This window comes from Synchiropus splendidus, chromosome 13, assembly GCF_027744825.2.
Source record: "Synchiropus splendidus isolate RoL2022-P1 chromosome 13, RoL_Sspl_1.0, whole genome shotgun sequence".
NCBI classification, from domain to species: domain Eukaryota; kingdom Metazoa; phylum Chordata; class Actinopteri; order Syngnathiformes; family Callionymidae; genus Synchiropus; species Synchiropus splendidus.
The window spans coordinates 14,319,119-14,342,616 of record NC_071346.1 but is presented as its reverse complement, the minus strand read 5'-3'; the positions used below and the strand labels follow the sequence as shown (position 1 = coordinate 14,342,616).

Genomic DNA, 23,498 nt, shown 5'->3' with positions numbered 1-23,498 from the left:
ACAGTTATATTTTAGAGTATATACACATCCAATTCTCTACAGCAATACTTAAATATCCAATATATATAAAGTACTGACAAACTATTGTGTGCCGCAGGTCTTGATTCCGACCTGCTGTCAGTGATCCCAGCATTTTCCCGCCACCCGTCTCTCAAGCACCTGCTGCTGGGGAAGAACTTCAACATCAAGGGCCGGTACGGATAATGATGCTTCAGCGTGTGGGTGCCGCTGAATGTGATGCTGACTCTCTCTCTCTGCCTCCGAAGGGTGCTGGAGGAGGTTCTGCAGAAATTGGTTCAGCTGGTGCAGGAGGAAGACTGTGTGAGTTGGATTATGTAACGTATTGAACACGCACGTTTACGCAGATGCATCCCCCACACACACACACACATGTCCAAGCACATGCCCACGTCGAACAGAGAGATGTGTTTGCCACACAGCGATTTTACCAACTGTAGAAATGCTTGCACAGACTTCAATGACTTCTTCACCTTTTCTTGCAAACTGAAGCATGAAATCGTCCCTGCCTCTTGTTTGAACACTTTCCTTGAACTTAAACTTTGAAAAAGATGGAACCAACTAGAGCTGTGTGATATGGCAAAAAAGTATCTGATATCATATCAATGTCACATTTTTTTCATATTCATTATTCGTGATATCGATATTCGAGATTTTAATAATCTTTTTAGAATAATTTCCAATGTTTTCAGCAAAAATTTTGAACATAAACTAGCTTGAACAAACTAGTCTAACCAGGGTTTTTGCCATGATTTTCTGGAATAGTGAATTACCTGCAGCCTGCAGCCATCCTCACTTGGTTTCTCCCCTCATATTTTCGTCCTTGATGCACAACTGTACTTTTCCCTGCCACTTAGTTATTATCTTTCAGCCGAAAACCCTCATATTCAGGTCCACCTGCATGATATACGGCTTCTGTTTTCCGCTTGTTTTGATGTTGCCACTTGGTTTAATCACATGATCACATGAAAGTTCATCGAAGTCCGTATAATTCTGAAGGAATGGCAGCCTCTATTTTGCTGTGGCAAGGATAAGTAGAATCAATGTGCTCACTTCTTTGTAGTTCAACGTACCGTACCTGCTCCTTTGACAACAGAATGAATGCACGCACCATATTTTGACACTTTCACCATCAGAGCGATAAATGTCCAACGATGAACAAAAAGAAAGTTTCCACGGTAATTGTGAACAATGAATTGCCCTGTCCAATGGTTCCGTGCCTATGTTTTGCTTTTTTTTACAACATGAGGGGAGTATAAAAAATGGTTACACTGCTGGGAGAAATGAGTGGACACATAGTCGTGTCATCAACTGGAACATGCTCACTGGCACGGCTCTGTTAGTTAGTTCTGTGTATCCCTCGTCGGTCGTCCGATGTAAACAGAGCGGCCAACCTTAACCTGATATAACTTTGCAATTACAAACCTTCAAATTTACAAATACTCTTACAAATACTATGAGTATGTGAGATGTGGTTACTGAAGAAAAAAAAATCGTTCCGCAATATGTTTAAAAAGCATCAAAATGGAAGGACTATAGAAGTTGTTCTGGGATTTAAAGCAGCAGCAAGTGGCTTATGTGAACAGATTCATTGAAATGCATCATTCTGGATTCATATATTTAAATATGATTTATTATAAAAACAATAATGAAACTATACTATTATTATTGTTGTTGTTATTATTATTAATATTATTATTATAGTCAGCTATCTCTGCGCTCTTTTGGAAGCCTTGTGCTCTCTAATAGTCAATGAATTATTTGGCAGGAAGAGTAGCATCGAAGAAGCCTCCAGGGTGCGAAACTGTGGGGTCACGTGACCTAAGAGTGATCCTCATAACTGCCGCCATCAGCAGCAGATGTCGACCGGGGTTCACTTCATCTGTTTGTGCTTCTTCTACAATCTGTGTCCGCAACGTCGATTCATCTGGTCTCGCTTTATTTGTGGACCTCGGGGGCGTCCCGTCCGCTCTCTTCTCAGCAAATCCAGCTTGACAAGTTGCTCGCTCAATTATTTAGCACTGTTGATAGCAATAGCTCACAAGTGCGCTGTGGCCCGCGCCGATGCATGTGCAGTGAGCACAGCATCTCCGACGGCCAAATTTAATGGTTTGATGTTGCTATGTGCGGAGACTGGCCTGTTGAACAACCTGCCAAGGAAGACTGTCACAAATATTTACGTTTTAATATTCTGCAGTGAATACAGGCACAAATATTTCAAGTATTTGTAAGTTGAACCAGGTAATATGTATTTTATGACTGACCTGGCTGGTGACTAACTTTTACCTGACTGAAAAACATCTTTGCGACTGTTTCCTCTCATTGACAGTTTGGGTACCTCTAAACAATTTTATGAGCGAATAAACAATATATAATTCCCATTAATTTCATAATAATAGTTATAATGTCATGTATTTCTTATGTATCTAAATGTATTGTGTAGTGTATTTTATGTCATGTATTTTACGTGTTGATTTTTTTTTTTTAAGCAGGAAAAACAAATTTATATATAGCATCATAAAGGCCATAGTTATGTGATTTAATATTGATTAAAATGTATTATAAAATGAATAATGAGGATATTGTTACAAGTTGTGGATGCTTGCAGGATTCATTATTTAAGTTATGTGATAGAAATGTAATTATTTGGAGATAGAAAAGATGGAGAATCTTGGGAGAAATAGACCAAATAATGATAAAACAAAAACCAGTTCAGGTCAGTTTCTGGTGATGATATTCTAAATAGTATTTACAAGATCAAACATTATAGCCTTTGTGAAATACTCAATGCATAAACCCTGTTGGGCACGTGCTCAGGCCAATTGTGACCCCTTAAGTCATGGTTCGTGGCCTAAAAGCGCTCAAACTACTGAACAGTCACATTTAACCAGGTTGAGTTGATGAAAAAATCTGCCACAAAGCATTTTGATGTCAGACCTACAAAGATCAGTGTTCAAGACTGGTCAGCAAGTGGGGATTATAATTCAACAATGAATGAAAATTCCTAAAAATTGGTGCAGGGAACAGGGAATTTGATGAAAGATTGGAATGTTTGTGCTTTAAGAAGAAACCCCAATGTCTCCCTGGTCGTGAGTTGTGGTGTGTCAGTGGTGGGGCTGGACAGTTCATGTGTTTTCAAGCTGACCACAGAGGAGCCCTGCATATTAGCCTTGATATGTTACTTACTGATGATTCCATTTATTTATTTATTTACTCACCTAGCAACTTGCTCAGTTCTTTAATTGTTTGTCACGCCTACAGGCTAAAACCATGTTATATTTTTGTATGACATGAATACATATTTAATTATGAAGGTGGTATAGAATATAATCGACATAACACACGTAAAAAAAATGTTTGAAAAGCCATTTACCTTTAAATATGCAATATTGTAAATAGGGGTGCAGTGTTTTTTGGCCAATACCAATTGCCGATTTTTTTTTTTTTTCACGCAGTTTTTACAATTCCCAACAGGCCGATACTGATTTTTGCCATATTTTTTTTGCCAAAACATTGCAAAAAAGGCAAAGTGCTTAATATAAAAATGAATCATTTTAATTCCCTTTTCAATGAACATTGAATAGATCAAACCCACAATGTAAAGCTCACTCTTCGCTTGCTAAATGCTGGAATGTTGCCTTAAAACCTGACACACCCACTCCTCTTTTCAACCCTTTCTTTCAGAGGATGAGTATCTGGGGTCCAGGTGCACTATTCGCTGCTGATAGCCAACCTCTGGTCTTCAACAACAGAGCTCAGCTGCTCGTCCAAAACATTACACTCCATTAGCATGGGTTTCGCCTGCGTTTGGCTCCGGCCAGCATTCGTTCGTTCGCCTCTGAATAAATAAATAATAAAAAATTGGATTATATTTTTCATTTGATCAGCCGATCACAATGATGTCATAAATGCCCAGATCCATCAATGCAGCCCTAAATGTAACATAAGGAAACAAAAATCAAAAGCATATATTAAAATTTGTTAATATTTAAAATGTACATATATTTGTTTATTTTAATATCTGTGTTATGCTTCCGAAGATAAATCTTGTAATGAGTAGAAAGTGATATTTATTGTTGGTAGGGCCATCAAAAGGCTGGGATGCATTTTATATACATTTATCCAGTGAATGCGTCCTCAAAATTTAATCTCTCAACAAAAGGGAAAGATGTTGTGCAATGCTGATAATACATTTCAAAGTGACACGCTGCCATTTGGCATCAACGTCCATGCAGCTCTCCTCTGAGAGGGAGAGGACTTCCACAGCCAACACTGTTTCTGTTAAGTTGAAATGCAGCGTAACCCTTTGAGCCCTGGTTTGTTATCAGCCACAGACTTGAGGCTACATCTGCTGCTGCGCTACAAGAGGTCCGACAAGATGCTCAGGCATTGTGGGAATGTGTTCGCCTACTTGACTGAAAGCGCCATAGTAAAAGTTGAATAGAGTATGAGCGTTCCCTGCATTTAACTTGACCGGGACTGAAGGAACTGTCCGCACCATTTGTGACATGTTCCCCACTAAGTCATCTGGGACTAGTGCAATTGAAATCTGTGTGAGTCCTCTCAGCACCAGGAAAAGGCTCATGCAAGAGTCATGCATGTTTTTTTTTTAAGATGGCACACATATAAAAAGATGTTTTCCACAGATACTTCTTCGTCTTTTTCGGCTCTCTCCGTCCGGCGCTCCCCTTTAGATCGGACACTAAACTGGACTTTGAAATGAGGTTCTCGTAAATACTCGTTTCATTGTTTTGCTGTTATAACACAAACAATTTATATCTTGTGTTTGATTTAGGATCTGAGTAGCAAAGTTTAATGATGAAGTGGTGCAGACAGATGATATGCAACAAGGTTCCATTTCACTGAAATCTCCTGCAACTTGACGCAACGTTTTTCTCTGTGTCAAACCCCCTTTGATCAGAAAAATGCATTCATCTAAAGACAAGTTGTTGTCCTCCCTCCAGGCCCTGCAGTCTCTGTCCCTGGCTGACTCCAGGCTTCGCCAGCGGGGGACGGTACTGGTCAACGCCCTGGGCTCCAACACCTGCCTCAGAAAGGTGGACCTGAGTGGAAACGGCTTGGAGGATTCTGGGGCTAAGATGCTCAGCAAAGCTCTGCAGATCAACACAACGCTCAGGTGAGCACCTGCTCTCCACTTTTGTTGGGGTGAAGGGCAGAGTATGTTCCGTGCAGATCTGAGAAGAAATGCTTGAGTTTTGCAGCTGATCGTGTCAGAGACTTGTGGTGGAGGAAAAATGATCTGTTCAGGAGAGAGGGAGAGCCTGAGGAGCCCAGGAGACCACTAGAGGAGTCTGTGTGAGGGTGAGAAAACGGTGAAGGGAACCTGAGAAATGCCCAGAGGCAGGAATGTGTTCAGCAAGACGAAAAGAAGTAGTCGGCTGCTTCCTCTGTTGAACTGAATTTTTTTTTTTAGTTCGTTGAGTCATCATATGAAAGGAAACTTTTCTTTCTTTTTTCCTTGTAATTCTGTTTGTATTCATTTTCCTTTGTAAAACTTAATCTCTTACAGAGTCCACTGGAGTGGCTAATGTCTGGGCATTTTCAGCATCATATCATCATATTTTCAGCTACCAATAAGTACGGAAGGGCCATATGGATAAAAGATATCATGATAAATCAACATACACTGTGTTTATTGAGTTTATTGTGAGATGCCGAATTCTCATTGCGGGTATTGTCTTAGGCAGTATATCGAATCTGATAAGTTATCACCCATCCTTACCAATAAGTGAATTCCAAACCATTATTTGACATTGTATCTGGTGAAATGAAAATCAAAATTCCTCTAAATAACTCTAAAGTGTAAGTGTATCTAAAGTGTAAAAAGATAAAAAGATGGGCATTGCTTTCTTCATGCAAACATTTGTCTACTTCACTGAGGCACTGAACAGTTCCAAAACCACAGTAAAAGTACAACATTGTAAAAATTTTTGGCCACTGTGGTGTTGACTTTCTTTAAGATACGTTTAGAACGAATACGAAAAAAAAAAAAAACAGCTCAAGTTTTTGAAAGTATTTAATTCACGTCAGAAATTAGATTTAATTTGAAAAAAATCAACCACCACTGACATGACATTATAAAATGCGTGTACCACAAAATGTTACGTAGACATGCTAATTTGAAAATAATGGCAATAAAGTAATTTCAACAGTTAATGGACAGCAGATTTGTTGCAGTGAGGGGAGTGAGCCGTAGTGTTTTGGGAATTATAGTGATGAGTCAGTTGCAGGTGTGTTGGTAATTATTTTATGAAATAAATAGAATTTTATGCTTGTGCTGTTGCTGTATCAGCTTTAAGTAGCAACATATAGAGTCAATAAAAGTGGATGCTCCTTTTGCTGTTGCCTAAAATGAAAGAGTAACACTAACGCTTTAATTCCTATTCATACGTAACTACTTCCCTAAGTACTAAGTATTGACTGAAATATATTTATATATATATATATATTGCTCTTGTTAATACTGTAACGTTAACTTGGGAGTCGACCAAATGCATTCTTGGCAGCTACTGTGACGACAGCAGCGTTTGTGATTCGGTTTGTGTGCAAGGCACTGTGTGTATAAACTCACAAGGACAAGCCGAGCTGCACCTATAGAGATGTTTATATCTGTAGGACGATGAAATGCGTTTCAAACTGAGGTAGTCACTGTGCTCAACTTTCTCTCCCTGTTGAGCTGTGTTAAGCTGCTTTCATACGATACTAGTTCATCCACACGGCGTCGTGGACAGGCGGTTTGTGGACACACAGATTGGAGCGATGCATGATCTTGTCCGCCGCATCTCACAAACTGGTTGGAATTTAGGGGAGAGATGCTTCCTGCAGTGTGTAGGAAGTACCTTCCGCATTAGTAGGATCAATGTGCTCCCTTGACTGCATTCGAACCAGCAACAGGTGTCCACTAATGCTTACAATCTATCGATTGCTAGCCAGTCCAACACATCATTCCCATTGTTTTAAAAAAAAAACAGACATAATGTAAATACATGCTCCACTCTGACCTGAATGTCTCCAGGTTTGTCTGTGGAAGTTCTCTAAAGTTGTTATGCAAACTTCAGCGTGTCAGTAGCGGAGGGATTCTGGGCTGTTATTACCCTCATGGCTAGCACTGCATCACTGTTGTCGACTTTCCCTCTAGAGCTGTGAGATAGTTGAAATAAACTGCACTTCCATTCCTGTTATGGCGGTTGTGTTAAGTAAGAAACCACTGATGTCTCTCCTCTCTGTTCTTGTCTTTGCCCATTTGCTGCTGGTTTGATCCCTCTCAGGAGTGTGACATGGGACCGCAACAACACCACAGCGACGGGCTTCCAAGATGTGGCACGAGCTTTGGAGCAGTGAGCACTCTCTCTATCTTTGAAGCCGGATGCACACATAAAACGAGAAAGACACACGCGCCCACATGACGGGCAGATAACCAACTGAGAGTGTTTGCTGTTGCACAACGTTTCATCACTCCTCAGAAGTGTCTGCCAGTCAAACGAGAATGTGGATGTGTGAGGTTTGTGTTGATGTGGGAGCATGTGAGGAGTGCTTGGCTGATCGGAAAGTGAGATAAGATATTTTGTCATTGGCCTTGTTAACATTGTCGTCCTGCAGCAATGGCACTGTTTCTCATGTCCGCTCTTGAACTCTGCTTGTTAGCAACTTCACTCTACAGTACATGCCGCTCCCCTTAAGTGATGTCGCACAGGCCCACCGAAGTGCCCCGGAGAGGACTGACCAAGCGTTGGCTAAGGTGAGGAGCGTCTCAGTCCGTCCTTTGTTTGTAATTTGAATTGACAGTGTTGTGCAAGGCAGTTAGGACAACCAACACGAATATATTATTCAGGCGGTGGTCTGCCTCTACAGCCCCTAATAGCTGCAGTATGAACACCCAACCCTCTTCACCTAATTCCTTTCATTACAAAGAAGCAGGGCCACCGTGACTGGCAGATGACCAATCCCTTGTGTGCCATCTAAAGCGGGTACAAACATAAGAAATTTACATATCTTAACTCCATATGCCTGTGGTGTGCCCCAAGAACCTCAACACAGCAAACCACGTGCATTAAGACTCTGTTACTGCTACTTTTCCCAGCCAGAAATCGCACTGGGTCAACTGGGGTAAAGCAAAGACAAAGCATCGCAACAACCAGAAAACACAACATGCAACACGGAAGTTGAGGGGGTGAATCCTCCAAGACAAATCATTGCAGAATGAAAGTGTCCAGTAAAGACCGCAGTAGCTGGGAGTGAGATTTATGTTTCAGGATTCCCTATGCTTCCTTGATTCTCAGTCGGCTTGTTTGTTGTTGATTCGGTGAATTCAGTTCCACTTGAGATGGGTGTCTTTGATATTTGAAGCAATGTGGTACCGATGGCCGGATCACTATCAGTATATCTTTCTGTGCAATTTCTGTGTTTATGTGGTGATGCTGTTAAATGTTTACATTTAACACATTTGTTTCTCAATATTTAGCCTTAAACATCTCAAAACAAGCTTCAAATGTTTGTATTACATTACATTTGTCCTCATTTAAGATATATACAAGTAACTCGGTTCCGACCAACCGGTCGTAAGATTGGACCTAAGTTGAATGCCATTCAAAATGGCCGACCCGAGGGTTATAGGTGCTACTGTAGTGGTAGATGACTGTGTGAGAGTGAGATGCTGGGATACTGTGCTGCCGTAATTGTTGCACACGATGCCAGGCTGCTACGTGCTGCGGTGCCAGACATTGAATAAAAAAAATAATAATAATAAATCTGCTGGCCGTGGTCGCACGCAGGTCGTAAGTCGGATGTTACTTGCACTTATTATCAGAGGCAACCCTTTTACACTCTCAACACACCTCACACCGCATGATCTTAGAGAGAAAATACTCTGGAGTTTGAAGACCTTGATCGGGAAGGGAAAAATTGGGACCAGAATAACCTGATTTTTGTGTACCCCGCTGAAGATACTTCTCTTTGTTGTTGTCTGTTCCTGAAATTAGAAAGCCTTTTAAACCCATTTTTAATTCTGACCAAATTCCTGCATCATCATGTGATACTCATGCCAAATTAAGATTCTTAATGTTGACTTGTCTGGTGAGTACTGTAATTACTTGAGGATCACTTTAGCCCAACACCTTGAAGCAACGTCTGAAGATACGTTTGTAGCTGCTGCAAACCTCCAGTTATATTTACAAAGCAGATTAAAAATAGGAGTGTCAAAATCGCTCAACTCATATTCACTTTATTGGAGGATCCTTTTTGCCTTATGCATATCTTCTTGTTATCTAGTTTCAAAATACATGAACGTTCTTATGCTCCACTTATTTCACTTTATCACTCAAGAAACACTTTTTTCCTTTTTTTTAAAGACCTTAGAGTGTCAAGCTGACAAAATGTGGAGCCTTGCCACATCAAACAGATGACATCACAGGCGTCTTATTTACCTTAAAGCGCTCAAAATGCACTGTTTCCGCCCGTGTGTCTGCAGCTCCGCCAACAGAGCCGATCTCCTGGAGGACCGGAGCAGCAGCTGAGACCAGCTGTGGTGTCGGAACCTCAGACGCACTGAGTGAAAACAGCACATTTTGAGCACTTTAATGTCAATAAAAGATGTGAGGATTTCATGATTCAAGTTCAGAACATTGGCGGCTTTGTTTCATGAGTCAGTCTTGATGCTGGACCCCATTTTCAAAACTAGTTTAGAAGTGATCCTCATGTATTTTAAGCCAGATGCACCACTGACCTTTTGATGGCGCAGACAGCACCTTGTAGACCGCATTGGCTTATGTATGAACAAGAACTATTTTCCTTCTTAAATCTAGTGGGTGCGCCTTTATTTTGGTCCGCTCCATAGTCCGGAATTTACCTTTCATTTTTTAATATTTAAAGGTACTTGGCAGCGCTGTAAATTTTTGATAAAACAGCATGTTGAATAGATAGTTCCTCGCATGAGATTGCGCTCAGATGTAAAGAAAATGCTTGCGTACCGGGCTTCTTGGTGACCCCAGCCAAAGTAATGAATCTCAGCTGTTTGTGATTTTATTGCCTCCTCATTGTTCATGAGGTCATGACCAGAGGTGTGGGGGAGAAAGATAATGGGTTGGAAGATGGAACGCTTTGCGTCCCTGTAGCTCAGCTGTGCTCCGAAGGAATCTCATTACAACTTGTGATTTGGTTACTTGCAAATGAGTCAGTACTTCACCACTCCAGAGTCATAGCTTTTGAGTCGGTAGATGTCCTTGTCAGTGAGCAGATGAAAATCTGCAGGCTTTGTACCTCACCACTCATTCACTGTGTGTGTGGAGTAACCTTGTGCCATCACTGTTCGCCCTGTGGCCTTGACCATTCACTGTGCAATTCCGAGGGATAGAGATGCAATGTGGAAATGAAAAATGCTTCCATGAGAAATAGTTGCTCAAAATAAGGATATTTTTTATGCTGGTTTTAATCACTAAGAACGCAGATAGCTCAATTTTCCCTTCCCTTCCGCAACATGCCCTTTGACAGCTCCCTCCATCTCGGAAATGTATGCTCTGCCAGCCACTCCATAACCTTCATGACTGTCCTCTGACTGGAAAATGGAAAGTCCACCAGTCAACATATAATGACTCCAATGTGTCAGAAGTGAATCCTTCAATTACAGATGAATGTTTCAATCTTTGAAGCCTATTATTGCTTATGCATCACTGTCTTTCCATGATTTGTTTAAGAATATTACTTTGGTGCCAGAATCATTTTCAGCAGTTCAAAGGAACCACAAACTCAGACTCTGACCCTTGAAGCATCAATCAAAAGTTGTTTGGTGCGTTTTCATTTCCCCCTCAGGCACATTTCCTTCTTCCTCTATTTCCTAGATTTACGTTTCTGACACCTCACATTTTTAAAAAAGCAAGTCGTCGCACAGCTTTAATTTTCTTCAATACTGTCCCGTAACTTCATGTATTTTTTCCAGCGTGTATCCAATTTCATGTGCTGTAGGGTTTTTACTGATTAATTTCACACGACTTAAACTTGATTATCTCTGACAGTGAATAAGAGAAAAAAAAATCAGATCACTTTTAGTGGCTGTGTGCATGACGTAACCAGTGTCGAGTTTTCTGTGAAGTGGCTTGACATTGTCATCAGTGGCGTATTTGGGCTTGTTTTCTAAAATGGTTTTCAGAGTGTAAGTTGCTGCAGAGTATCAGTTGCACCAGTCAAAGATTGTAACATGTAGGGGGATATTAATTTCCCAAAATTTGTTACATGAAGCGGAAGCAGCACAGTGGTCCACCCACAAAGTCCTCTGTGTTCATCGCTCTGATGCAACGTTGAAAGGAAGGTAGCTGAGATGCGATTCAACCAAGAAACAAGGAAGCAAAGGGAGGAATATCTTAGGTTTATTGCAGTGATGACAGGAAAATACAAGCTTTTTATCATGAGAAGTAAATAAAAATCACTCACCTGTAACCACTGTGACATGGTCCATCCCTCCAGGTGTCTTGGCCGGAAAAGTTATGAATGTTATGATGATGTTACTCTCTGGATTTTTTGTCACTATAATTATGTCCATTCCTATGATATTTTCTTTTTGTTTTGATGCTTAATCACTTGAGATTTCTGGCGTGGAGAACGACCTTTGATCAGTGGTGGGATAGACAATTATCATAATGTAATATTTACTCCTTGGTCATGTCGGTCATTGTGGAAGAACTTTTAAGAACATGTGTTGTTATATGTACATGTAAGTTGCATGTACTCACCGAGTGACATCACAGTTCGTAGACAATCGTGGGAGATGCAAGATCAGACTGACTCAATAAGTGTAAAAATGCCAGACAAGTACGTCAAATGTGCGAAAGTGTGGGAAAAAGAAAAACAGATATTGTTGAAGGTCTTTTTCAGGCTTTTTCAGAGTTGGCCGCCTGTTTCTCTCACAGACCTGGTAATGGATGTACTGCAACATTGCTGATAAGTCATGCCTTTTACTTTGCTTTTACTTTGTACCTCCGCTTTTGTCTGGTTTAGCTGACTGTTTCAATGATATTCTCAGGTCAGTTGTGATCATAGGATTTTGGTGGTTTCCTGAGGTTCCCTTTGGATATAAGAAGCATTTGGGATTCGCCTGTTCAGATTCTCACCTCTGTTGCTCCTTTGGGAAGTAGCTAAAAAAGTCGACTTCAAACACAGCATACATACATTCAATTTACTGAACTAAAAGAACTTCCCCATGAAGGTTGTTGATATTGACTTTGGGTTGCCATGTTAGCTTGGCATTGATATGACCCTTTGTGTCATAGGGGATTCAGTGAGTTCTTGAAAGTGCTCTTTATCACTCATGAGTCAACATCATCCAAAGTGTCCTGTAATGTTTCAGTGATTTTTTTTTTTTTTTTTTTTACTGTCAGCTGTTTCTCAACTGGTTCCCATCTGAAGTCCCACTCCATTTTATTTGCACAACAAATATGGGAAAGCTTTCATAACATGCAACTCTCATTCATGTTCTTACGTGAGAAATCCCTCTGTCAAGAGAGAAAACAATATCACGTCTTTGCTGCCAAGTCAACTTCCTGTCAATCTGTCCTCCACATTAGCATTTAACTGCAGGATACTCTGAAGCTCTTCTTTGTGTCGGCTGAATAATTCATTCTGTGGTTGGATGAATATGTAGGGAGTGAAGCTTTTCATTCAAGATGCTCGAAGATGAAACCCCAAATTCCTCGAGGAAGCCTCTTCCTCTCCCGCAGATGATTAGGCCGTGAACACCTTCGACTGCTGAGTCAAGAGAACAGAACTAAAGAGCCCTGTTGTTGCTGAGATCAGACACCTCTTGCCGGTCTTCTGATTACCATGCAAATGAACTTGTTCCTTGTCTCCGCGCCACTTTTTGTAAACACTCGCCGCCTCATCTCATTTCTGTTTGTCTTCTTGTGCTTTGACAGATCCAGCGTGCTCTCCTGAGGAACAACCAGACTCAGCGCTTCTCACAGAAGCAGGCTCTGCGGCTGCATCAGGGACTTGTCACCAGCACAGCTGAGCAGGTCTGAGTACACAACCCGTGCCTTTCCATATGAAAACCATCAGGAAAATGGAAATATAAATGGAAATATGGAAAACGTAATGGATGTTTAAAAAGCTTCTGGATATCGATACCATCACTATTTATTACTGTTATTCTGATGCTGATCTACTCGAAAAGATTTGATCAATGGCTGCTGCTTATACATAGAATATATAAAAATATTCTTTTATTTTTGAGATATAATTTATCTATGTATATATATATATTTTTAACAAGTAGGTTCTGATTTGAAAAGTTTAATACACCTTTCACATTTCAATATTGAGACAGTGGGATTTCAACATTGTCAGTCAAGTCAGTTCAAAGTGTGTACCTCAGAAGCCATGTAGTAATTTCACACCGGCGAGAGCAACTGATCTGAATGTTGATCATTACAGTAATTGACTATTAATGTGCAACCGATTCATTTGATTCCCTTGAGAGTAAAGCACAATTCATTGGTGAACATCTGCAGTGCTGCTCTGAAAGGTCAAAGGAAGTTTTTCAAGACTCGGCTTGTCTTCGTCTCTGTGTTTCTAGGTAATGGAACGTTTGTGTATGCGGGTGCAGCAGCAGGTGTGCATGCTCAAGGGCAGTGAGGAAGGAGACGAGGTGCAGACGGCCAAACAAATCCTCAAAGAAGCCCGGAACTCCAAAGCTGTGAGTCTGCTCTTAATGCTTCTACTGCTGGCTCTCCCAACATACTGTACAACTCCTGGTGTTTACCATGTCTGTAAAGCTGCTGCTACGTGACTTGAGATGCTTTCAGAAGGAGGAATTATTTGGCCATTTTAACTCCTTAAAAGAGTCACATTTTACACAGATTTTCCCATCTGTTTTCTGTTTGTGTGTGTCTTTGTGCAGCTGTATCCGTCCCTGTGTGAGCTGGCACATGTGCTGTCGGTCGATGGTCCGGTCCGGCAGCGCCTCGACAATCTGGCCGGGGAACTTGCCAAGGCTGCTGACAAGGAGCTGCAGGTCAGACTGATATTCGCCCTCTGGTTCTGCTCTCATTGAAGCTGTTGCCTTAAACCGTGTGGATGTGCAAGATGTAAATATGCTGACTTCAAAAGACATTTTTTTCCCCTTTCTCTCCCTTTGGGGCTAAGAACTCTTAATGAAGCCACTGTAAATACAAAGAGGAATCCACAGTTTTATTTGCCTTCTAATGCGACGATTATTCACATCTATTTTTGAGCTTCTATTTTTCAGCTAGACTTGCGGTGGTGTTGCGGTTAGCTCTGTGGTCCACACCAAGAAGGTTTTGGTTTGTGTGTGCAGGTGGTTGTGGACTCCATGGTGTCGCTCTGCCGTGAGCTGTGCCCCATGTCCTGCTCCGCAGCTGAGAGACTCAGTCCTCCTCTGTCATCCATCTCTGAGCAAGTCTCCATCCCTCGCTCTTCAATCCGCAACGCCCTGATGGAGCGAGCCGCAGAGGACATCAACACAGTGCTGGAGTAAGACATATTCCTCCATTAATGTTCACTAAGGTCCATTAATTAATGTGCAACGGCTGTTTCCTTTTCGTCCTCAGGGAGGTGAAGTTGTCGGTCGTATCCTATTTAACCAACTCTATCGTGGACCAGATCCTCCAAGAGCTGTACAACAGCCATAAATCCTTGGTACTGGTAATACCACTTTCCTGCATGCCTTCTTCCTCGGAGTTCAGAATGGTGGTAACAACGTAGAAGTTCAAAGCCATAATCTGTAACTTAAAAGTGATGAAATGGCTTCTAACAAGGTGCACGATTGTGTGAAACTACATGGTACGATACTCGCTTTTTACCAGCCAAATGGTTGTGGAGAAAATGTTCAGAACAGCACACTTTTTAATGCTATTCTTGAGTATAAAAATTCACTCTAAATACAGCCATAGGTACCACAGCCGAATTATTTGGAATTTGAATGAAGCTGGACAATATTCACCCCTCAGGTCACATGTCGAAATATGAATGTATAAATATATAAACATACATATGTTTTTCCTTCTCACTTGAATTTCCCTCTCTCAGTGTTCACATTTAACAATCTCATTATCATTTTTATCTTTTGCTCAAAAATATTTTTAAAGTTATGCTTCATTTAGAATCTTTACTTTTCCATTACTTCTATGATATTCTCACATCCCCTTCACCTTCACCTTCTTCTACCGCTTATCTGGGGTCGGGTCGCGGAGGCAGCATTCGGAGCAGGGAAGCCCAAACTTCCCGGTCCGCACAAACCTCCTCCAGCTCCTCCCGGGGGATCCCGAGGCGTTCCCAGGCCAGACCGGAGACATAATCCCTCCAGCGAGTCCTGGGTCTTCCCCGGGGTCTCCTCCCAGTAGGACATGCCCGGAACACCTCCCCAGGGAGGCGTCCAGGGGGCATCCAGATCAGATGCTCGAGCCACCTCAGCTGGTTCCTCTCGATGTGGAGGAGCAGCAGCTCTACCCCGAGCTCCTCCCGGATGACCGAACTCCTCACCCTATCTCTAAGGGTGCGCCCAGCCACCCTGCGGAGGAAACTCATCTCAGCCGCTTGTATCCGTGATCTCATCCTTTCGGTCATGACCCAAAGCTCGTGACCATAGGTGAGGGTGGGAACGTAGATCGATCGGTAAATCGAGAGCTTCGTCTTGTGACTCAGCTCCCTCTTCACCACGACGGTCCGATACAGCGACCGCATCACTGCTGCCGCTGCACCAACCCGTCTATCAATCTCACGCTCCCCTTTTCCCTCCCTCGAGAACAAGACCCCGAGATACTTAAACTCCTCCACTTGGGGCAAGAACTCTCCACTGACCCGGAGAGAGCATACCACCTTAATCTCACATCCATATTTTAAAATTCTGAATAGTTGGATAATATCTTTGTACTGATTTGTGTTTGCTAGTGATGGGTAAATGAGGCATCATAAAGCGTTTTGACACAGTGACACACTGTGCTGACACTGTGTTGATACGGTGTCACTGAATACTGACACCTGCTGGACATTAAAAGTCCCTGCAGGCGACCTACATGACATGAGTGTAATTTACACTGAGTGTAATTTACACTGAGAAAAGCCATTGCCTGCATGTCTCTTCTCATGTGATAATACACGAGTGTTTACAGGACTCGATGACCATATTCCAGCTGACATGTCGTTCAGGAGCATGGTCACTAGTGCTGGCGTTTCGAAATGACAAGGTTTATTTGGCTGTGTTTTGATATGCTCCGAGGAAACTGGGAGATTCTCCGACATCAAGATCAACCTCCTTTATATAATAATATCAAAGAAGTCTTTGCATTCATTATTATTCCATATCTTTAAATAATGTAAAAATGTATTGTAATGCTGAAAAATGTATTTTTTTTTTTAATCCATTGTTTTTCAATTGTCTAAATTAAATTATACCTTGAAAATAATTTTAATTAGAATGGAACAGAACAAGTCGAAAATCTGAGATAAACTGGGTAAAGATTGAAATAAATACATTATTCTCCAACAGAAGATCAATGTGGTCCCACGCGGCAGACAACAAGCGTTTCCCTTGGAGCTGCCCCCTAGATCTACAAAGACATTCACAAGGAACCGTGAGGGTAGATTGTTTTAGCAGTTGCATCCTGTTGACAGATGCGGTTCCTTATGAACACAGTTCTGGGCGTTTTTGCCGAGGCGACACAGTCAGGTGATTGTCTTATAGCGGTACGCGTACCGATGCGGGGATCGCTCTGTGAGTTCGGCGTGTGTGCCGACACATCAGTCTCGCATCAGTCTATACTGTTTGCTTTCAGTAGGGTTTATTTTCATTCTTTTAAACCTCTCTGAAGTGACTACCGTAATTTCCGGACGATAAGCCGCTACTTTTTTCTCGCGGTCTGAACCCTGCGGCTTATAAAACGATGCGGCTAATATATAGATTTTTACAGGGATATTCCAATCAATCGGCCACCGATTATGAAAGGCTGAACTCGTTGTGATCTGTGAATGCCGTCCACCGCCTGTCATTGCCGGTCACAAAATCCGAGCACATGTGACAGTGGCCGCTCCTCCCTCCCGACTCGCCACTCGCTTGGCAACGGCGTGTCTAATGCGGAAGCTTTTTTCAGTCCGTCATGTCAAGTTTGCATCCTGCAGCACATGCACGTTAAAAGGCGTCAACGCCACGAATTCAATACGATATTTAAAACACCAGCACTTGACGGAGCACAGAGAGTTTTCTGGTGCTCATGAAAGTGAAACTGCAGGAACCAGCGGTCACTCGCGACACTCGCCGGTCTGAGCGTGACGTTCAGAACGCGAAGCATATTGCCCGAGAAATAATCATTAATTTCACCGCGCCAGATGAGCAGCCTTTCTCAGGTGTCGTTTTAAGACGGAATCAACCGGGACCGAATCCGCTGCAGTCTTGTGTGTGTCAGATGCAGCGTTCGCGGTCAATCTGAAACGTTTGCAACCGTCCAGAGTGAGAACTTTCATGAAAGAGGTTGAAGACAGCTACTTCAGCTGAGTGCTCTCCCTGTCTCTCGGAGCATCCCGAGTTTTTACAGTCTAATGAGCATGCTCTTTGCTGGCAAAAATATTGAGCTTCGTCACATCAAACCGATGACATCACGGGCGTTTTATTTACCTTTAAAGCGCTCAAATTGCGCTGTTTTCGCCCGCGTGTCCGCAGCTCTGCTGACAGAGACGATCTACTGGAGGGTGAAAACAGCGCTTTCTGAACACTTTAAATGTAAATAAGATGTGAGGAGTTAATGACTGGAGTTCAGAACATTGGCAAGATTGTTTCATGAGTCAGTCTCGACACTGGACCCCGTTTTCAAAACTAGTACTAGAGGATCGCTAGAAGTGATCCTCATGCATTTTCTGTGGCGCAGACAGCAACGGTGCACCCGCGGCTTATAGAGCGGTGCGGCTTATGTATGAACAAAATCCATTTTCCTTGTTAGATTTGGTGGGTGCGGCTAATATTCCGGTGCGCTCTATAGTCCGGAAAATACGGTACCTACTTTTTATTATAATTGTAGTCAAGATCAGCTTGTAGATTTAGCGTTTCTTTGAAATGTTTGTATCATTATATGACCAACATTTTATCTGTCTTTTGTCTTAGCCCTTAATTCTCCCCTACATTCCCCATAAAGAAATACAAGTAAAATAAAAAACTAAACATTTGAAATGCCATCCATCATAGTAATACAATAGTAATCCACTTCTCTTCAGCTTTGTACGCTCAATATTCTGTCACGGCTGGTTGAATTACACATATACAGCATGTTTATTTTTTCTGTTCCCCAGTGTTCAGGATGTGCTGTGCACGGCAATTATCGTTGCATATCCTCGTCTCCTTAATAAAACCTCCCTAAAAAAACAATGGTTTTCATGCTGCCTCAGCAGGATTACTTGGCTTTCTGTTTTTCCCAGTATTAATTGCACACTGAAGCTAATAACTACAGATGAGTTTCCAGTAATTATATATTAATGACTGCAGTTCACCATTTTCTAAGAATAGCAGTTTTTCTCAATGGATTTTTTTTTTATCCTCCTCCGACTCTGACAATAGGAGAGTGTCACATTTTGGCTGGTAAACTTGGTGGCCAATATCTTATTGGTTACTCTATTAAAAGGTTAGTAATGATTCATGCTGTGTTTGTGGAAATGTTACAGATTTTGGCTTTAGATTTAGGTTATTTATTTAGATCATTTGTGCTTGTAGACGTTTCAAATAGGTACCTCCCACAAGTCATGCAGTTATGTTGTTGTGTTCAGTAGCTTTTAGTTCCAGTTGTCACTTTCAATTTTGTTTTCATGGATACTTATGTCGTCCAAAGGTCAGTTTGTGATCACCTCTGCAAGTCCAGCAATATGTGTTCTGTCGACTTTTGAGAGAGTTTCGGACGTGATGAGACTCAGATCCCATGTTTTCAGACAAAAAGGAAACAGATGCTCTGCTTTGCATTCCATCCATGGCTTTTCTTGTCGGGCCGCCACAGTGGAAGCTCACCCTCTCCTGAGCCTCCTCTGCTTTTAGAATCGGGAGAAATCATTGCAGTCTGCGCTATGCAACAGCTTCTTTGTTTCTGATCTTCTGGGGTACAAGGGCAGGCGCCCTCGGAGGTTATAGCACAACGTTGTTATTGTGCGTGTTGTCATTCAGTGTGTGTGTTTGTGTGCGTCGTAGCTGCGGCAGGTGTCTCAGGCCAAGCGCTGGGATGAGGTCGGGACCGGCCGCCGGACAATCAGACAGTCCAGATTGGCCGAGTCTCTTGATTTTCCGGATGAAGAGCTGGGGGTCAACCTGGGAATTGTAAGTGCTCTGTGTGTGTGCGTTTAGCTTTGTGAGCTCCCTCGTGTAAAAACTATGTAACTGTTAGCAATCTGGAATCATATTGTTTTATGCAGCCAAATATGTCCTTCAAAAGTATTTTCACAAGGGGATTTCTGAAGTTTGGTCGTGCTCAGTCAGCTGCCTAGTGACAACCGTTATGCCGTTATTTCTCCTCCCAGACTCAACAAAAACACAAATACTTTACACATAATGGGCCTAGTGTTATCATGCTGTCCATTTACACTCTGACAACAGAATATTTGTCACTAGAATGATCACATTCAATTGTTTGTGTTTATATTCTGAAGTTTTTTAAACTTGGTATTAGTTATTCTATTCTATCAATCTGTCTATCTATCCATCTATCTATCTGTCTGTCTGTCTGTCTATCTATCTATCTGTCTATCTAAAGTGTCTGTCTGTCTGTCTGTCTAAAGTATCTGTCTGTCTGTCTGTCTGTCTGTCTGTCTGTCTGTCTATCTATCTATCTGTCTATCTAAAGTGTCTGTCTGTCTGTCTGTCTGTCTGTCTGTCTTAAGTATCTGTCTGTCTGTCTGTCTATCTAAAGTATCTGTCTGTCTGTCTGCCTGCCTGTCTGTCTATCTAAAGTATCTGTCTGTCTGTCTGTCTGTCTGTCTGTCTGTCTATCTAAAGTATCTGTCTGTCTGTCTGTCTATCTTTCTAAAGTATCTGTCTGTCTATCTATCTGTCTATCTAAAGTATCTGTCTGTCTGTCTGTCTGTCTGTCTGTCTGTCTGTCTATCCATCTGTCTATCTAAAGTATCTATCCATCTGTCTGTCTAAAGTGTCTGTCTGTCTGTCTAAAGTATCTGTCTGTCTGTCTGTCTATCCATCTGTCTATCTAAAGTATCGATCCATCTGTCTGTCTAAAGTATCTGTCTGTCTGTCTGTCTGTCTAAAGTATCTGTCTGTCTGTCTGTCTGTCTAAAGTATCTGTCTGTCTATCTGTCTATCTAAAGTATCTGTCTGTCTGTCTGTCTGTCTAAAGTATCTGTCTGTCTAAAGTATCTGTCTGTCTGTCCGTTGGTCCAGATGGTTGTTAGACTTTATATCACTGTGTAAGAAGTCAATGATGGATTAAAGACATTCACAGATAAATTTGCTTGATAATGTTCTTTAACTTTCAATAGGACACGATGGCGATTAAGAAACGGAGCTCCAGAACCCGAAGAATCCGGCCTGTGTCCACCAGACTGAGTAAGTGGCTTGGTGTCTTCCCAAAAATGTCACTCCCTTCCTTTAAGTTATGATACTTTGTCCACACTCAATTGACAACTTTGTTTTTCTTGGGGTTTTTTTTTCATGTTTTACGTTTATTCTGATAAATGTAAATTGTCATTCAAAGTCCAGTAGAAGTTCTCAACGAGCCTCAGGGTTCAGAACTTGTTCGGGTCGTGGTCCGAGCTCCGGTGATGATGTTGCAGTTCACAGAGCCAGAATTCGTGGGCATGCTTGAGAGAACAAGGAAGTAGCATGGACTCCTAGTATTTTTTTAATGGTTCCCTGTCATCTTCAAGGGTTTGTGGCTCACACGTGATGCTGAGGTTTTGTCTGACAACCCCGCTTCTTGTCCTGCAGGCTTGGGAGACGAGCCCAGCTCCTCCCCTACTCCCCCCTCTGTGCCACACTCGGCTCCTCTCTCCCACTCTGCGTCGTGGGAGTGCCTGTCCACGCTCCCCACCAACGGCTCGCCCTTACGCCACGTGACCCACGTCCGGCCACGCCCCCCGCGGAGGCACAGAGCCGGTCACCTTCCCCCGGAATCTGTGAGTTTTAATTGCAGCTGACACGGCAGCAACCTGTGACCCGGCTGTGGGCTTCAATTGGCCATGTTGTGTCCTGACCCAATTCTGCGATTCACTGTGAGCTAAGATCCTCAAAACCATGTGGCCCTTAACACACTTTAAACACAAGAATCATAGGTTTGACATTTGTGTTTCAGTCTATTCCGGAGATCAGAATATTCTCTTATTTCCTGAAGCTTTTGGAACTTATATTCTCTATGCAGCCAGTGGCACTCTCCATAAATAAGTCTGAGAGGAGCGACGTGTCGCACTTGTTTCTGACTCAACTATTAGTCATGAACCAAGATCCCAGGGGCCGCGGGATTCACTTCCAGCTCGGCTGTTTGTTTGTTTGTTTGTGACTTTTTAATATCTTATCTTCTTTTTTTCTTTTCTTCGTTTTTTTAAATCTGCCGAACTTCAGAGTTGCTCTCGCGGAGTATCAACTGTAAACATGTTTGAGCTCACAGTTGTCATGGTAAAACAGAGTTTTCTATAAATAACAATGAATTTTTTAATGAAAGCAAATGTGACTTCAGTGATACAGTAGTAGAATTTCCTCTATTCATTATGGAGGGACATGTCAGTCAACTTGGAAAACTGAGGAGGCAGTCAAAGCTCATGCCACTGAAGACATCTAATTTTCTCTTTATTGAAGCACAACATAAGGGATTCATTTAATAAGAATGACTTGAAAGGTCTTCTACATTTGTCAAACAGGACAAATCACTACGCTCCATGTAGGGTTTTACAGGTTTACGTATTACAGGGTTCCTTGAATGCACCTGAGGTTGTTGCAGTTCTCAAGCTGTGTGAAAAGAGATGGTTGTGGAACAGTGAAGCGCCCACTGCAGGCACTTGGTTGGCAGCTGACACTAATGTTGACCGCTGGCACTCTTTGTCCATGGACGCACCATATCACCCTTTCTTCCCTCCCCTGCTTTGCAAAGATGAGATGGGTCATCTCGCTCTACTTCCTCTGCTGGTCATAACCCACCCATCACGGCTGCAAGTCATGACTCGACCAACATCAAACGAGGCCTCAATTTCTTTGGACCTTGTTTTGCTGAGCTTGGAGCAAACTTTTTAAAGTGAGGTAATGATCTCGCCTGTGGTGTTCTCTCCCCTCTCTGCAGCACTGCTCTGAGAACGGGGGGCTCAACATGTTGGAGGATGGACTGCCAGACTTCTACAGCAAAAGAGTTCTGCCTGACAGGTTAGATACACGGCTCTTCTTTTGCAGTGCAATGCAGTTGGTGTGTGGATGTCAAGCACTGATATAGACATGATCGTGGAGCTTATTCCGCCAACTAGGAATCAGCACAGCATGCTGTCATGGAGTCTTTGAGCTAGTTCCCTCATAGTGGAGGGGACTGTGTGCTGATGCTGACCAGAGTTGACAGGCTGAGGTGCAAGGTTAGTAGCCTGGTAGGCTAAGTTGCCGGAGCCAGTGAAGGAGAGGCATTATTGTGTGAACCACTTTAGGCCTCCAAGTCTGTGGGCGTACTCGGGTAGAGCTTACACTATGAGCTACAAGGGGGCGTTGACTAATGTTGTGCACCCTAAAATGTATGTGTTGAAGTTGGAGTTGTTGAGTTGACACTAGCAGGGGTTTGGTCAGTAGGGGTGAACAAAAAATATGTCGATATTGATGCGCTCAAAATATTGTTTCAATATCTTTACTGAAATATCACAACACTTGATTGTGCAATATTGTCTTGGTATTTTAAGTTGCATTTACCAATATTTAATACATACTTGAATATGCTTCTGCATTATTCTTTGCATTGACAAACATATTTGGTCTTGTATAGTCGGATGAAATTAACACTATGTATCGCGTCACCGCTCCTGTATCGGGATACGTATCATATCGCAAGATACCTAGTGTATCAGTAGCTACAGTGGCAACATGCTGATCTGAGAACTGGAGAGGCTCTTCTGGCGAGGATTCTCTCTGAGATATTGATGAAATGATCAGGTGGTCAAGTGAAAATAAAAGCGGGTGAGGGATGAATACGCTTTTGAGTACAAGCCTGAACGTTTCCTGAGAGAAATCTCCTTCTCTGGGGAAGCATTTCCTCTCAGACCGAAACAGCACAATGATATGTCATTAAATATATACAAATATGATTGTCATTAAAAGTTTTTGATCAGATCCCATATGGATGTTGAATGTACGAATAAGGATCCTACAGAACGTACAGTTCCATATGGCAACCTCCTTTTTGTTTATTTTATTTCCCGAAAAACCAGCAGTATAGCAAATAAAACGTAAGGTGACATTTTTTTAATAGAAATTAACTGTAGAATAGAAATCAATCATTACACAATCCTCTGGAAAT

General features: G+C 42.1%; 1 protein-coding gene across 12 annotated transcripts in view; it reads left to right on the top strand.

The window, feature by feature from the left end:
- The window catches only part of carmil3 (capping protein regulator and myosin 1 linker 3), a 117,488-nt gene that overhangs the window by 82,252 nt on the left and 11,738 nt on the right, over nucleotides 1-23,498 (top strand). For 11 of the 12 annotated variants that reach the window (XR_008416477.1, XR_008416476.1, XM_053884381.1 and 8 more), the window contains exons 19-32: nucleotides 98-194; nucleotides 267-321; nucleotides 4,983-5,155; nucleotides 7,308-7,376; nucleotides 7,684-7,777; nucleotides 12,939-13,037; nucleotides 13,598-13,717; nucleotides 13,922-14,035; nucleotides 14,339-14,514; nucleotides 14,592-14,685; nucleotides 19,202-19,327; nucleotides 20,500-20,566; nucleotides 20,948-21,135; nucleotides 22,290-22,369. Coding sequence is in view for 10 of the 12 variants with exons in the window: in XM_053884381.1 (XP_053740356.1) it covers nucleotides 98-194; nucleotides 267-321; nucleotides 4,983-5,155; nucleotides 7,308-7,376; nucleotides 7,684-7,777; nucleotides 12,939-13,037; nucleotides 13,598-13,717; nucleotides 13,922-14,035; nucleotides 14,339-14,514; nucleotides 14,592-14,685; nucleotides 19,202-19,327; nucleotides 20,500-20,566; nucleotides 20,948-21,135; nucleotides 22,290-22,369 (1,552 nt within the window). In the remaining 2 variants the exon portion in view is untranslated. The remainder of the gene's footprint in view (nucleotides 1-97; nucleotides 195-266; nucleotides 322-4,982; nucleotides 5,156-7,307; nucleotides 7,377-7,683; nucleotides 7,778-12,938; nucleotides 13,038-13,597; nucleotides 13,718-13,921; nucleotides 14,036-14,338; nucleotides 14,515-14,591; nucleotides 14,686-19,201; nucleotides 19,328-20,499; nucleotides 20,567-20,947; nucleotides 21,136-22,289; nucleotides 22,370-23,498) is intronic. The other variant, XM_053884383.1, reaches the window with a different exon arrangement.